Below are 16726 nucleotides of genomic sequence, written 5' to 3'. Positions count from 1 at the left end.
GTCGGGGCAGCATGAGTACGAGCATTTTTTTTTTTTTTTGCTGATGCCTGTGATGCAGCCCCCCACCACGATGCCGCCCCAGGCAACCGCATGTGTCGCCTGTATCTAAAACCGCTACTGGTTTCAACATTGATGTTTCATTGACATTTCAATCCTGATGATTCTGATGGATCAGATGAACAATCAACATCAGTTCAATGTCTCCTTGCTATCTGGGGTACGTAGGTGCCAATCCGTTTAAAGCCTTGTAGTTGAGCAGCAGACGCTGTGCGCATAGGTTCAGGAGCAGAAGTCCCATTGTAAACATACCACGGCAGACCCGACGATGTTTGCATGAACACTGTCATGAAATTAATATCCTTAGTATCCTTCTTTTCTTATTATATTGTTTTATGTACTTTAATAAAGGCTTGTAGAGCAAGGCCACTTTTGACTTACAAACTAAGTGCTCAGCCAGACTGAAAAACAGAAAGTTTTAGTGCACAGGCATATTAATAGATAAGACACAGAAAAGAGGAACTTGGCCATATAAGCTATGTTTGAAACTGTGTGATGTGTAAAGTACCAAAATAAAACCTATATGGGGAACAGTTTATGATTCTAATGTTAGAGATCCTGCAACTGGCGTTTGGGCTGTTGGGCTCACCCTGTAGTTCTTCAGCTAAGACACCTGAGTTAGAAAACACAAACACTGCAGTTGTCTTTCACTCGCGAGGGCAGTCATGGACGCACGACCTGCGTCTCATCACTGTCTGCGTGCTTTATTTATACTTTCCTGTGTGTCTCTGTGTGTGTGTGTGTGTGTGTGTGTGTGTGTGTGTGTGTGTACAAAGATAACAACGTCACTCAGAGCAACAGGTTTTTCTCTTCTCTACATCTGAATGTTCTCTGAAGACAGGAAGCGGTTAGTAGCTGAATAAGTTCATCATAACAAAAGTTATTAGGTGAAAAGTCACATAGACATGTAGATTGCTTAGTGATCAATAAAAAGCACATTTCATGAAGCTGATCACATTATATAAAAACAATTTTCCTTTGACAGCAGGGGTCTCTCTCTTCCGGAAGATGATTGAATAAAAAGAAATATAAATATTTTAACTATGAGTCGGTTTTCTCTGTTCTATCACGGGGACAAAAGAATCTGGGTTTAATATTTGGTGTTTCCGCCTGGAGCCACAAATGTGGCCAAAAGTTGGATCTGATATGAGGCGAACAGAAGACAGGTCTAAAAAGATTTAAAGGCAGGCACAAACCTGTTCAGAGAAAAGAAAAACTGTGCAGATTGGATGAATTCTAAATTATCTGTTTGCTGAGTAGATGATCTTAACTATCAAATTGGCTCAGTAGTGGTAAAACTAAATTCTTGAGAAGCTTTGAAGTAATGTGTTTGTGAAGGTTCTCAGTCATCCGGGTCATCGTAGTCAAAGGAGCTTGCAAAGAAAAGCGTCTGGACTTCTTTAAGTTACTTGAAGACTCCTAGTGGGAGTATCCCCCCACAGAGGGACAAACTGGCTGCCATCTATAATCCAGTTTTGAGTTCCCTCCCCAGACGCCTTAACGCCCACTCACATCCTGGGCCATCTGACCTCAGGAATTTGCATGATATGGTGGGGCCAGGTTTCACAAAGAGCTCACCCGAAACCCTGGCTGATTGGGACCCACACCCAGTTTCACACCTTGGCTCAGGCGATTAGAGGATCATCAGGGGGCCCTTTTGTCCCTCTGTGGGGGGACACTCCCACTAGGTTTATATCTGGGACTCTCCACCATTTGACCTTAGAACTGAAGAAGCTTCTCGGATGAGAGGTGAAACGTCTTCAAGCAACTTAAAGAAGTCCAGACGCTTTTCTTTACAAGAAAAGTAAAGTTGTTGTTTGCAGTTATTCAAAAAATAAATTGGACATTTCAAACAGTTACTCAATACTTGAGTAGTCTTTTCACCAACTACGTTTTTACTCTTACTAGAGTAACTTTTTTGACGACTACTTTTCACTTTTACTTGAGTAATAATTTTTAAAAGTAATGCTACTCTTACTTGAATACAATTTTTGGATACTCGACCCACCTCTGCAGAAACATGGGTGTGCCATGGGCTCCCCAGTTTCACCCATCGTGGCCAATTTGTACATGGAAGAAGTGGAAAAGAGGGCTTTGCTATCCTACCCTGAAACACCACCAAGTCATTGGTTCAGATATGTGGATGACACCTGGGTGAAAATCAAATCTCAGGATGTACCACATTTCACGGATCACATTAACTCGGTGGACCGACACATCAAATTCACCAGGGAGGATATGAAAAGTGGCAGGTTAGCCTTCTTAGACTGTGAGATTTCCATCAGTAATGGGGGACATCTAAAAGTTGATGTGTACCGTAAACCTACACATACGGATCAGTATCTAAGGTTTGACTCTCATCATCCACTGAAGCATAAACTGGGTGTCATCAGGACACTACAACACAGAGCGAACACCATCCCCACTGACACAGCGGCCAGGGAGGCAGAAGAACAGCACATCAAGAAGGCCCTGAGTAAATGTGGTTATCCCAGCTGGAAAGGCACCTAAAGAAAGCTCCAGCCGATCCAGGAGAGAAGGACAACCGCTGCCTAAGCGAAAACCTGTAGTGATCCCGTATGTGTCAGGAGTATTGGAGTAGCTGAGATGCATTTTTTCTAAACACCGTGTCTCTGTGGCTTTTAAACCCCAAAACACACTGCGCCAAAAGCTGGTCACCCCAAGGATCGGGTCCCCTGACACAAACAGAGTAACATAGTGTACGCTGTTAAGTGCCAGGAGGATTGTCAAGATTTATACATCGTAGAAACCAAACAACCTCTGGTGAAGCGGATGGCACAACACAGAAGAGCTACCTCGTCAGGCCAGAACTCTGCAGTCTATTCACACCTATAGGCCAGTGGACACTCTTTCAAGGATGAGGATGTACACATCCTGGAGAGGGAGGAACGCTGAGCATCTCTCAATCGAGGAGGGTACATCTTTCAACATCTTACAATTCTTTCTTTTATTCTTAGTGGACTCTTCCCAGGTGACAACCTTTGGCTGTACTCTGTGACACCCCTGTGAGGGAATGGCCACATTGATATTATTTTGTGTAAAACACTCATGTAACGGGACATTTTTCATTACTATATGTATTTATTTTCAGTTTCTTTAAAAGGATAGAAAATCCATGTAACAGGGATTCATTTTATGTTAGAAAGCAGTGATGGCAGAACCTTGGTCGTTGCTCCAGGGTTTCGGGGTGCAGTAAGTGGAGCCCACCTTCTGCTGCTTCCTCAGGCACATTCTGGAGGAAAGCAAAGACGCATCGTGTCTTCCTTACTCCGTTCTTCACCTGCTTTTACAGGTAACATATTTGTCATCGTGGTCGTCATCCTTGTGACCCGTAACAACTCCACTAAGACACTTTGCTTTTATAACACAAAGAGAGTCTTACATTTTGGACTGTGGATATATTATCATTATCACAAATACACTTGCCAGCAGGGCTGGACTGGGACAAAAAAATTGGCCCGGGCATTTTGACTAGAGACCGGCCCACCAGGTATTATAGGAAAAACCATAAAGCCTTTGAATGAAAACAAACGCTGTTGTCACAGTGATGTACACTGTCTTGTTGGTACATATGTATCAATCTAATAAACTTAAACCTACACCACCCTCCCTATTCTGGTATTTTAAACAGTACCCGAAAGTAGACTGCTTGGTCGAGTTAACCTCCTAAAGTATCTAGAACACATGGTGAAAACCTGAAATTAAGACAGAGAAGACTAGAGGTGAGACATGATCATTACTGATTACTGATGACAGATTTACATATATTTTCATAAACAATTAATTTGCCACATCAATAAACAGCATGGCAGGGCAAAATATTTTTTCTAACATGGCAACCTTTAAAAAGTGAAAGGAGATAGAAAGACAGGTGAGAAAGAATAAAACTTAATTGACTTTTTGATGGCATTTTACACAAAGTACCGGTACAGTATCTAGAAAATGTGGGAAAATACTGGCATCATGTACAGTACTTAGCTACTTCTGAAGAAATTATGATGGGTCCCTAAAAAAATTACTATGTACAATAATGGATTTCTATACATTTTACATCAGATGAAAACGTTTGTTGTAAGATTCAGATAATTATTTGTCAAAAGTGAGAAATTTTAAATGAGAATAAGAAAGTATTTCTTTGTGCCCCCTTTCCTTGTTAATGCCCTACCTGCCCACCTGGCAAAACTTTGCTAGACCCGCCCCTGCACAGTAACCAGCTGTCAGCTACTTAGAAAAGGATGCTGGTGTTATTTGTCTCTCAGAAACAGTTCATAACTTCCCTTCAACTGATTCATGTCACCTAAAAGGTAAACCTGTTTCGCCATCACCTGTTCAGCTCTGATGATTCAGTAAGGACATCTCTTGGTTTCATCTGCATGTTTCCCTCTCACCAGATAACCAAACCAGAAGTAGCAACAGGAGAGAGAGGGTGAGAGAATGAGAGGAGAAGAAGAGGCAGCTGTGCAGCATAAAGACAGAATAAATCCACCTTTGTGCCTCCACCACTTGCTAATGTTACTGAATCTGTGGAAGCTCCGCAATAGCCACGACCAAACAAGAATTGAGTTATTTTTACACATCTCGCAGCATCTGGCCAATCCACCACCTTTCAGTGTTTATACCTTTACGGGGGAAAAAAACCCCATGAAAAAAAAACCATCGGCCCATAAAAATGAAAAATTACCATCGGGCATACCGGTCAAATGCCCGATGGCCAGTCCAGCTATGCGAGCACAGGTTAGTCAGGACTTTGTTCACTGATATGAAGCCTGATTTATATTTCCATCACATCCTAGACTGTTATGTGTATTTATACTCTAAAAAGGACATCTGACAATTTGCATGAGGAAAAACTGAATAATACCTTTAAAATGTAGTATGGTTTTTCCATTTTTAGTTCTGTGAAAAAGTAAATAAAAATATTAAAACATTTTAAATAAAGAAAAACTTGCCTTTTTTTAATCATTTTATTGGGTGAGTATTTATTTTGTCCTATTTTTACCAATTAAATATGTTGTTTGTGTTATTTCTTTGATGTTTATGTTTTAGTTTCTGCTGTATTAAATACTGTTTCACCTGGTTTACATGATAAATAAACCAGGTGACAAAATAAAAGAGACCCTTTCACAAACAGCTGATACTGACAGCCCAAAAGTTGCAGAACTGCATTCCAGATACAGACAAGTAGATTTACACTACCAGTCAAAGGTTTCATTTAATGTTTGTTTTTGTTTTGTTCATGACTATTTACATTGTAGTTTCTCAATAAAGACATCAAAACTATGAATGAACACATATGGAATTATGTATTAAACAAAAGCATGCGATAACTTAAAACGTGTTTTATCCTTTATATTCTTAAATATATATTTATTTTAGAATTCTTGGTTCATGCCATAATGTGAATTCTAACAATTGTCAAATAGGGCTGTGTACCAACCTGACTTCTGCACATCACAACTGATGGTCCCAACTTCATTAAGAAGGCAAGAAACTCCACAAATGAACCCTAACAAGGCACAGCTGTGAGGGGAAACCATTTCAGGTGACTACATGAAGCTCACTGAGAGAAAGGGTTTGCAGTGTTGTCAACAGCGAGCCCTGCAGCACAGGATTATTTCTTCAAGTAAAGGCTGATAATAATCCTTAATACTAACCTTCTTTAATATACAATAAATAAAATAAAATTATGTAACCTGCACAGCTCCTAATGAGTCGGTGACTGTAAGCAGAGAACAAAATGGAGGTTGTGGTTTACTGTTCAGTTTCACTGCACCCACTGTTGTTGAAATGAGGAAGTGTTTCTTACAGAGAACAGAAATCATTCCTGTTGTCATGAAACTATCTTCATAATATTTAAAATGAGTTTATGGTTCAAATCTTTAAGAATCTCTCCCTCCGACTCTAATTGTTAAAAATGTGATCAGGTCAGTTTTATCAATCTGTTTCCAGTTTGAACTTTTTTTGAACTTATCTTTTCCTGTAATTTGTGTCTCTGTGTTTTATTAGAAGCAGACTGTTGCTCTTAAAGTCATCATGTGGTCAGAACACAGGTGCTGATGAAAGACTTTGAATGTACTTAACATGCAAAGAGCAGAGTTGAATGTAGTGGCTGGATCACAAGGAGTTCATGTGACACAGTGATATCTGTGGGACTCATTCACCCAGTTACTCAATGAGAGTTTTTGGCTGCCTCATAAACAAATGATCTCAGATTGCATCTCAGTAATTTGGTGACTTAAAGAACAGAAAATATTTTTTTTAAAAAACTGGAAGTAACGCCCCCCCCCCCCCCCTTTTTTTTTTTTTAAAACTGTGTGACTAAGAATTAAAGCTGTGTTTCACTCTAAGTTCTTTTCAGGGCCGTTCTTTGTCAGGGAACAGATGACACAATGGAGGACTGTGACAGAGGTTGTGTCTGTACTTGAAGCTGTTTTGCAGTGTGGTTTCAACACCTCCCCGACACACAGAAACAGCAGAGCGCTGCTTTGTACACAGAACACAGAAGCAGACTTCCTCTTTAACAAGACTGTGCATAAATCATGAATCAGTCATCTGTCCACCACATCACTCCTGCCTTGCAGCAGCTTCATTGTCTCCCGGTCAAATATTGCATCAATTTCAAAATACTGTTTTACACATTTAAGGCTATTCATCATTTCTCTCCTCCATATCGCTCTGATCTGGTTAAGATCACCGCCCCATCTCGTTGTCTCAGATCTTCTTCTTCCCTTTCACTCTCCGTCCCCTCCCCCCGTCTTGCAACCACGTCTTGCAGGGCTTTCAGCTGCTCTGCTCCACGACTCTGGAATTCCCTAATTCCCTACCTCCTGATTTAAGAAATATCTCTTCCTTCTCACTCTTTAAGTCCAAACTCAAAACCCACTTGTACAAAATAGCTTATCCTACATAACCTCTCCACTCTACTGTTTTATTTGTTTATGTCTTACGCTTTTATGGTTTTTATGATATTGTAAACTGCTTGCTTTTATGTTGTTTTTATTCTACTCTGTACAGTGACCTTGAGTGTTTTGAAAGGCGCTTTCAAATAAAATGTATTATTATTATTATTATTACTATTACAACAGACTTTTTACAGTTAAATGAACTTTTTTAATAATAGATTAGTTAAATAAGTTAAATAATTTTTACTATTATTTACTATTTTACTAAAACTATTATAATTATTTTATAATAGTTTTTCTTTAACTCACACATAAAACAGGGTTAAAGTAACACAGTTTTACTATTATATAGTGTTAGTCTCAACCCATGGACACTAAGTCTTTTTATATGATTCATCTGTGTGGTATTAAAACCACATTGTCACGCATGACAGCTACAACAGCAGCATAGTGCATGTTTGTATTTGATTCGTTTGCTGTCAGCTTGCCTCTTAAACTGCCTCCGTCCTGCACAAACAACTGAATTATGAGGGTGGAGTATAATTACTTTCCTGTGGGGCCTAGCTGAACTCAGTTCTGGGACTCGAAATCAATAGCAAAGGTTTATTTTAAGACAAACACCCCCTTTTACTTCCATGAAGAAAATATGCTATTTATTTCACTAATGCCAAACTAAAGAAGCTGTGAACGGCAAATCCAATGCCTCTAATGTCTGGCATGTGACTCACATGCATACGCCAGTGTCACATTTCCCTGTAGGTGGAACTCGCTCTGAGAAAGCACGCAGCCATGATGACTGTCTGTGTGTGCTTGTTTTATCTGTCATCATCCCCTATAACCGACCATAGCTCATGATAAAAGTCTGGATGTTGTATAACTGTGTTTGTGTACATAAGCAGAATATAGAACTACACCATTTACCTGTTAAACAATATTTTTATTTAACTCTGGAGAAAAGAAATCAGTAAGGAGAGACCATGAATTAGTGAAGTGCACAATTTGAGTAAGAAGCTGTCTGACTTGTTGCAGAAGAAGAAGCAATTTTGACAATGAACTAAATAAAGTGGAGGGTGTAGTTTGGTAACAGTTTGTCAGGTTGGGTGTTGTTATATGTAAGACTATTTTTTTTTGTGGAAATTCAAACTGATTCAGCATGCAGTGTACTGATAATAATCCAGATATGTACCACGAAAAAAGCATGTTTACACGTGTCTTTGTTTTTTTTGTTTTATAGATTTCAACTGACTGTGCCTAGTGATTTACCTGTGGTTTCAAATTTCATGTCATATGCTATATATAAAGCTATATGTGGAAGGAAACCGTGACCTAGCACAAGTTGATGGCATAAGATGTAAGTACAACTACTCCGGTTTCATATGCAAAAAAAATATTGCGCTAGCTTACATGGTTCCAGTTCTACAGGGATTTAAAAATAGGTGCGCAAAACGGAGCGTGCCCACTCCGACCGGCTTTAAAGGGTTAACCCTTTCAAGTTAATGCGACAATGAAGTAAGCAATTTGTATTTATGCGTTGTCAGGAAATAAGATGTGTATTTGTGAAAGAACTGTCAAGTTTATGTTAGTCACCAGTAATATAGAATGTGTCAACATTTTTGTCAAATTGTAAAGGTAAACATTGTGTTTATCTTGTTGAGTAATATGCTTCATTGTTTATTCTCTATGAGAACACCTTATTGTGAAAATTTAATATTTTATCTTGTTTTGTACAGTTCTCATGTCATTGTTGGTGGCATCTGTGTCCAATAAATGCTAGAAGAAATCACTCCTTGTGTCTGTTTTTCAACTCAAGGGAGTTACAGTGTGGTTACAAATCAAATTTAAAAAAGACTTATTGTGTGGAATTGATGTACATATTTTTTTTCAAGTTAGTTCAACAGGTATCTTTTTCAGTTTACTTCAAAATTAAATAAATAATGACTATGATTTCAAATATGATAATATAAAACAGCAGCATTCCACATCTTCCCGCAGTGTTGGACTGGAGGTCATCCTGATTAATCTGACGGTCATCTAAATAACAGAGAGAAATCAAACATTCAGCAAAGATTAGCACAAGGCAACAAAATTTGATATAAATGATGACTATGCTTTGAAATATTATGCAGGTAAAACATTATTATATCCAACAATGTGCCGTGGCCATCCAGACTCTTGGACTCCTTCATCTTCATTGTGGCCTTCTGGAGGTCATCCTGATTAACTGGACGGATGCAGTCATCTGAAAGGCTAAGCGAAGGACATCAGACATTTAGCAAACAGCAAGTGAACAATTTAACTCTAAGGCCAAATCTGCATCACTCAGTTGAATTATAAAAAAGATGCCTGCACACTGAGAGAGTGACAGGAGTGTCAGATTCACAAAAAAAAAAAAGGAAAAAACATTTCAACTGACTGGCAGGTGTGTGTGATTTGTCCTAATGAATGTGAAAAAGTTGATAAATATCAGTTCTGAATGTTTAGTTATGATCAATTATTAAAAACAAATGTAAATTTTAAAACATAAAATGTCCTGTCACTGTACCCACTCTGACCTGGAAACACCAGAGACCTACATGTCAGAAGGGATGATGTCTCGGACACAAAGCAGCACTGCCTTACGACAAATCTCTTTGAGGTCACTTCCTGAGAAACCCTCAGTTTCCCTGGCGATGTGGCTGAGGTCAATCAGTGGATCCACCTACAACGTCAGAATCAATTAGTGGCCTAAAATCTGATCAATTAGTGTGAGCTGGAATTAATTGTCAGGAGAGTGTGACTAAGTGAATTTTATCATGCCACATCCTGTTGTGAATTTCAAATAGTTGTGCATAAGTGTAGCAGAAGAATTGTAAGAACTGGTTTGGTTTAATTTCCCTCCTCCACTGAAATTGCACCAACATTTCCTTTTTCTTAATTACTATTTTTTTACTCTCTTTTTTCATATATGTCCCCCTTCATTTTATTGCTCTCCTTTTCCTAGCTTCTTTTTCCAGGATTCTTTCCATTTTCCTAACCCTCTCCTACCCTTTTTTAGTACACTTTACCTTTTTTGACTTCCATCTGTTCTCGCTTTCGCTATTACTTCTTCTATTCTTTTTTCTGTATTCCTTCCTTATATTTCCATTGTTGCTTCCTTAATGCTTTCTTGTTTTCTTCAATTTCCCCTTTCTTTTTTTCCGTTTTATCCCTATAATACCGTGTTTTCTATTTCCTGACTCCTTCTCATTTTCCCCCTCAATGCCTTTCTCAAATTGTCTTTTTTGAGGAGGAGGACAAGACAAAACACATGCTGTGGAAGAGAGCCAGGGATTATTAACAAGTATTATTCAGCCCAGAGAGGTCTAATAACACATAGTGAGTGAGAAAGGTGACTGGAGAAGAAATACTCAGTGTACCATGGGAATCCCCCAGCAGCCTAACTAAGGGAGGATTCAGGGTCACCTGATCCAGCCCTAACTATATGCTTTAGCAAAAAGGAAAGTATAATATTTAAAGTAGAGATAGTGTCCGTCTCCTGAATCCAAATTGGAAGCTGGTTCCACAGAAGAAGGGCCTGAAAACTGAAGGCTCAGCCAAAAAAGTAAAAGGTCATCCAGGTCTTTATGTCATTAACCCTTTAAAGCCAGTCAGAGCGGGCACACTCTGTTTTGCGTAACTTTTTTAAAATCTCGGCAGCACTGCAACCACGTAAGCTAGCGCAAATTTTTTTTGCATATGAAACTGGAGGAGTTGTACTTACATCTTATACCATCAGCTTGTCCTAGGTCCCGGTTTCCTTCCACATATAGCTTTGCAAAAAAGCGCTTGCTTGCAGGAACAAAAACATAATATTCCAGAAACACACTTTGCCGATCCGATCAGCTGTTCATAACACTTCCCACATTGAAACAGACGTCAGCGCCAACAATCGCATGTCCACCATTTCCTGCCCGAAACCGGAAGTGACGTAATTTTTGCGGAAAATGTAGTTTTTTACTTGTAGGCCTTAAAAGCCTATACTGGTGTTTTTATAAGTCATGTTTGACTTTATGCTTTTCTGAATAGTTTTTGGGATGCTTAGAACTCGAATTGCACAGCTGGAAATAGTTTCTTTTGATGCCATTGGTATGTGAAACGGTAAAGGAGAACGACTGTTGTGGACGACTGTTTGAAGAGTGTGGCTTCCACTTCCACACAGTGACGCTGAAAAGCTAGTTCATGCATTTATTACTTCCAGGCTGGACTACTGTAATTCATTATTATAAGGATGTCCTAAAAACTCCCTGAAAATTCTTCAGTTAATCCAAAATGCTGCAGCAAGAGTCCTGACAGGAACTAGAAAGAGAGAGAGAGCATATTTCTCCTGTATTGGCTTCTCTTCATTGGCTTCCTGTTAAATCCAGAATTGAATTCAAAATCCTGCTCCTCACATACAAGGTTTTAAATAATCAGGCCCCATCTTATCTTAATGACCTTATAGTACCATATCCCCCTAAGCCCTGCAGGCCTACTTGTTGTTCCTAGAGTATTTCAAAGAATGGAAGGGAGAGCCTTCAGTTTTCAGGCCCCTCTTCTGTGGAACCAGCTTCCAGTTTGGATTCGGGAGACAGACACTATCTCTACTTTTAAGATTAGGCTTAAAACTTTCCTTTTTGCTAAAGCATATAATTAGGGTTGGACCAGGTGACCCTGAATCTTCCTTTAGTTCAAATTCAAATTTTTATTTGTCACACAAACAACCATAGACAGTATGACATGAGGTGAAATGCTTGTAGCTGTGCAATGCAATAGATGTAGGCTGCCGGGGGATTCCAATGATGCACTGAGTCTTTCCTTTCCGGTCACCTTTCTCACTCACTATGTGCTAATAGACCTCTCTGCATTGAATTGTACCTGTCTCTGTCTCTCTTCCACAGCATGTCTTTATCCTGTTTTCCTTCTCTTACCCCAACCAGTCGCAGCAGATGGTCGTCCCTCCTTAGGCCTGGTTCTGCCGGAGGTTTTTCCTTCCCACTGTCGGCAAAGTGCTTGCTCATAGGGGGTCATATGATTGTTGGGTTTTTCTCTGTATCTATTATTGTATGATCTACTGTACAATATAAAGCCCCTTGAGGCGACTGTTGTTGTGATTTGGCGCTATACACATAAAACTGAATTGAATTGAACTTCAGATGCTATTGATTGGTCAAAGATCTTTCAGCACTTTATCAAGTGGGTCAGTAACAATTGCACCCTGTTCCAAAGTATCCAAGAGTAGCAAAGGGCTAACGACTTAAAGGAATTAAATCTTGACAGGGATAAAGTTCCTGTCGAAGGATCTCTGGGCTTGCAGTGGTGTGTTGAAACTGATTTATTAAACTTTAAAATGCATTGTTGAGATAACATTATTTAACGCCAGCGCGTCAAAATCACATGACCAATTTAAAATGACACAGCTAAAATATGCAGCGCGTCAGAGTGTCCATGTCAACTTGGGTCGAAAGTGCAGACTTCAGACTACATAACAGTTTTTGAATTGTGTCGATGGGCCACGTAAAACCAGAGTTATGATAAAAAATACACGCAATGTTTTTTCTGAACAAAACAGTGGTGTTTACAGCAGGAAGAACTGTAAAAACGGCGTTTTCTATAGACATCGCTAGCAAACACTCTCTGCTTGCGAGTGAAAAAAGAAAAAGAAAAAACACCCCTTCCCTATTGGTGTTAGAGTTTACAATGTCAGACAATCAAAAAAATGATAAGGCAACATGTGACATTTGGTTGTTTAGGGAGAAGGGGAAGTTTTTAGGAGTGACACCCGCAACGGAAAGATTAGACATTAGTGACGTTTAGCGTGTTTGGAGGCTGTAGTTAGTTTGTTGTGTAGTTATTGTTTTGTATTATGTGTCAGTTATACTGCTGAATTTCATATTTGCTCTAAAAAAGCCGTCAAAGGCAGATTCCAGTGTAAACGCTGTCTCCACATGGAAAACTGGACTGATGCACCTCCTGCTGTCAGACCTGCAGGGTTTAGGCGTGTGCTGTTCTCCTCTGTCTTATACTGAACACAAACTACATTTTTGGACTGGCAAAAATAATTTGTGTGCCTTCTTATTTGATGCAGCACACCTGATTGTTCTGTAAATAGATTTAAATGGTTATATAAAAAACGACTGAGGCCTTGGCTGCATTTTTAGATAAATAGTACCATATAACTTTGTTGTTTGCAAAATTTGTGCGTAATTTTTAGAAATGTACAATTTCTATTTGCATTTCAAGTTATGAAAATGATTCGTTAAACATGTTTGTGGGTTTTACAGTAAAAAAATATAACTTTTTTCTACTCGGATTTTGAATTTTTTGCCTGAATTTAGATCAACTGTGCTAATATAGTATACCAAAATGAAAAAAATAACTCAAATTTCAGATATTTGAGGTTGTGCTGAAAATAATGATACCAAACAAGGCAAGAAAAACATATTTTAAAGGTGAAATATAGAGGTAAAATCAAAAGTAGTCAAAAACGGCCAATTATACCCTGGACCCCAGAGGATTAAAGTGCCTCAATTCTATGCTTTATATTAACTAAAATGCCATATAACCATATAGTGTAGTATTAAGTGGACAGGGCCCTGAAAATAAAGGCATTAGACTACGTGTCTTTGGGGGGTATAATGCTGTAGACTCTCACTCACGCTTGCCTGGGAGAAAATAGATAACAGGGGCCCATCTTCTAGTGGAAAGTTACTGAAACACTGTTGTTTAGACTAGAGAGGGACCAGCAGATTGATTGTTTCATTTAATTGATTGTTTATTCCGAGAAAGAAAACAGGAATGGGATATTACACTGTTTTATGATGCATTATACTGCTGATTTATAAGAAATACTGTTTGCAGGGAATCGTGGCTTTATTTGTCTGATTAGAAAGAACAAAACATACTGCACAGGAAGCCAAGGTCATAACTTAGGCTCACTGAGAGATAGAAAGAATGTGAATGTTCAGTGTGGAGGGGGGCTGAAGCTATAAAAATGTGAGAAACGGTCAGACACACATCTCCCGTCTGGACGTTTGGAATGTGCAAAGTGTTGTATGGAATAAAGAGAATTGTATGGAATAAAGAGATTGCTGATTGAGCATTAAACACCAAGTGTTTGTTCTTCCCTCAGCCCAAAGATTAGAGAATTGGGATATTTAACAGCATGTTCCTCAAAAATCCTGTACTAGACGTGGAATGTTGTCAATATCAAACTCTATTTAGGATCCATTGGGATTTCTTGTACCAGTCCTGTTGCCTGCCAAAATAATGCATCTGGAGCTTTGCAAAAGAAAATTTGGGTGGGATGAACCAGTACCCTAAAGCAGACCTTCCCAAAGTGTGGGGCCTCTCCTTAGAACGAGAGGACCCTGAAGTCAAAAGTGAGGCCACAGTGAATGTTACTCAAGTAAAAGACTTGCTTGATGCTACATGTCAATTGATTGTGTACTTCTCAGACTGGAGAAGGCTCAAGGTTGCTGTTGCTTGGTTCCTTATACTAGAGACAATCCTTTGTTCAATAAGAGATAAGAAAGGAAGACTGCAACCTAACTCAAATGATCAAATTTGAAAAGGTACTACAAAAGAAAATGTAAAGAAAAAGCAACTGTATGGTCTATCCTCAAACGATCTTCTGGAAGCTGAGCTTGCCATTATCAACAAAAAATGATTTGGAGAGGAGATTGCTACGTTGTCAAGTGGGAAAGGTTCTGTGAGCAGGCACAGCTCAATTTACAGATTAGATCCTTATCTTGATGATGATGGGGTACGACTGACAAAGGGCTCCTCTCCGGAAGAAATGAAGCATCCCTTTGTTCTTACAAAAGATCAGCATGTAGCAAGTCTCATCCTAAAGTACATTCATTAGCACCTTGGTCATAGTGGTCATAACGACCTTATTTACACTAAGGAGAAAATACTGGATCGCAAAAGTCAACTGTAAGGAAGATTGTCGCAGAATGTCATTTTTGCAGAATATATCACGGGAAAGCTTTGGAGCAAAGGATGGCAGATTTACTCTAGGAAAGATAGATAATTAACCCACCATTCACCAATGTTGGAGTTGATTATTTCGCATCTATCAAAGTTAAAAGAGGACAAGGTACAGCTAAACATTATGGAGACATTTTCAACAGTTTAGCCAGCCGAGCCGTGCACGTGGAAGTGGCTAACTCTCTAAGCACAGACTGCATTAATGCTTTGCGCTGGTTTCTGAGTCAGTGAGGTCAATTTGCTCATATTCAATCGGATAATGGAACCAACTTTGTTGGAGCAGACAGAGAGTTAATGAGTTTACTTGTGATTATTTGTGTGTGTATATATCTAAAGTAGACTTTATTAGTGGCTCATTTTTTTTTTTTCTGATTAGAATTGCCATGTCTGATAGCCACTGCAATTAGGGGCCGCGGTGTAGGAGCAATTTTTAGGTTGATACCTTATGTTGCCGCTAAAGGTTACCTTTTTCAGTTTTATGTATGGTAGGTGGTATGAAGATGCACATAATTGGCATTAGGTGTGTTGTAAACAGAAGAAGGCAAACAGTCTGTGACCGCTGCACTGTTATGCTAAATGGTGCTGGAATAAAGACCAAAAGGAAAAGATAAGTACAGCTATTATTAAAGTTATTGGACTGTTTGATCAATTCATGCATACCAGTGACATTGCGTCACCCCCCATGGCTTCAAGCGTAGGCTTAGCCTCTACATCCAAAATTAACCTTAGTGTGTGAAGAGGACTCTCCATTTGCATGAACAAACTGGAGTCTGTTAGACAGATATGATGTGCAGTACTTGTGATACCTTCAGCATGCACTAATCGCTGTAATAGGATATTGTGGTTGACAGTATCAAATGCTGCACTGAGGTCTAGCAGGACAAACACAAAGATGAGTACACTGTTAGAGGCCATAAGAAGATCATTTTTAACCTTCACCAAAGCTGTTTCTTTTTCTTCACTCATTTTTAATTAATGTGGATTTACTGTTTACTTTGACTTCCTCTGCTAACTGTATTAAAAGAGGAGAAGAAGAACCATGTTGATAAAATAATGTAAGATCATAAGATTAACTGAATCACATGACTTCTTCCCTTCTGGTGTGAACTTACCCTCTCATTCTCCAGGATCAGTCTGAGTATTTGCTTGCGCTGCTCAAAGTTCTGTAGGAAAAAACACACTGTCAGACTGTTGCTGTCATTTTAATGATATATCATTAGACAAAACACAAAGCTTCTTGGGAATAAAAAAAACTCAGCAATGCTTTGCTTCAAGTTTGATGTCTTTTCTGCCTTCTCACTTCTAATTTGGTGATATTATCTGAGTGGTGACCTCTGGCATTCAGGAAAATACTGCAGCATTCTGTGCCTTAACAGCGGGCATAAATAGAAATGTCTGTGTGATGATGTTGCCACAGCAGTTAAAGCGACCAATCCATATATCCATATATACTGCTGTGTTCAGTTTGCATGTTTTTTCTTGTTTTTTTTTAATTTTTTTTTTTTTAGAAAAAGACATACAGGCAGCTTGATGTGGATCTTAGTGGGCATCCTCCTCAAGATGGCAGGGTCTATGTCCTCAGGACGATTAGTGGCCCCCATAATGATCACCTGACAAAGTAAGCCTTTAATTAGCTTTACATACAGAGACTGAAAATTTTAGGGGCAAACATCTGAATACTAAGAACAGTATATAGATCAGCTGATTGTTTATGTTAAGGACTCACATATAGTGCATACATTGTGGAGAGAAATTTGTCT

General features: G+C 39.0%; 1 protein-coding gene across 4 annotated transcripts in view; it reads right to left on the bottom strand.

Moving 5' to 3' along the window:
• Window positions 1-6403: 6403 nt before the first annotated feature.
• Window positions 6404-16726, bottom strand: part of LOC146521500 (outer mitochondrial transmembrane helix translocase-like) — a 92029-nt gene continuing 81706 nt past the window's right edge. For all 4 annotated transcript variants that reach the window (XM_085155129.1, XM_085155130.1, XM_085155132.1 and 1 more), the window contains 5 exons: window positions 16487-16576; window positions 16079-16129; window positions 9554-9678; window positions 9129-9227; window positions 6404-9011 (listed from right to left, as the gene is read on the bottom strand). In XM_085155129.1, coding sequence (XP_085011255.1) covers window positions 9008-9011; window positions 9129-9227; window positions 9554-9678; window positions 16079-16129; window positions 16487-16576 — 369 coding nt within the window. In that variant the 3' untranslated portion in view covers window positions 6404-9007. The remainder of the gene's footprint in view (window positions 9012-9128; window positions 9228-9553; window positions 9679-16078; window positions 16130-16486; window positions 16577-16726) is intronic.

This window comes from Neolamprologus multifasciatus, chromosome 3, assembly GCF_963576455.1.
Source record: "Neolamprologus multifasciatus chromosome 3, fNeoMul1.2, whole genome shotgun sequence".
Lineage (NCBI taxonomy): Eukaryota > Metazoa > Chordata > Actinopteri > Cichliformes > Cichlidae > Neolamprologus > Neolamprologus multifasciatus.
The sequence above is the reverse complement of the archived record's forward strand: the minus strand, read 5'-3'. Positions and strand labels throughout refer to the sequence as shown.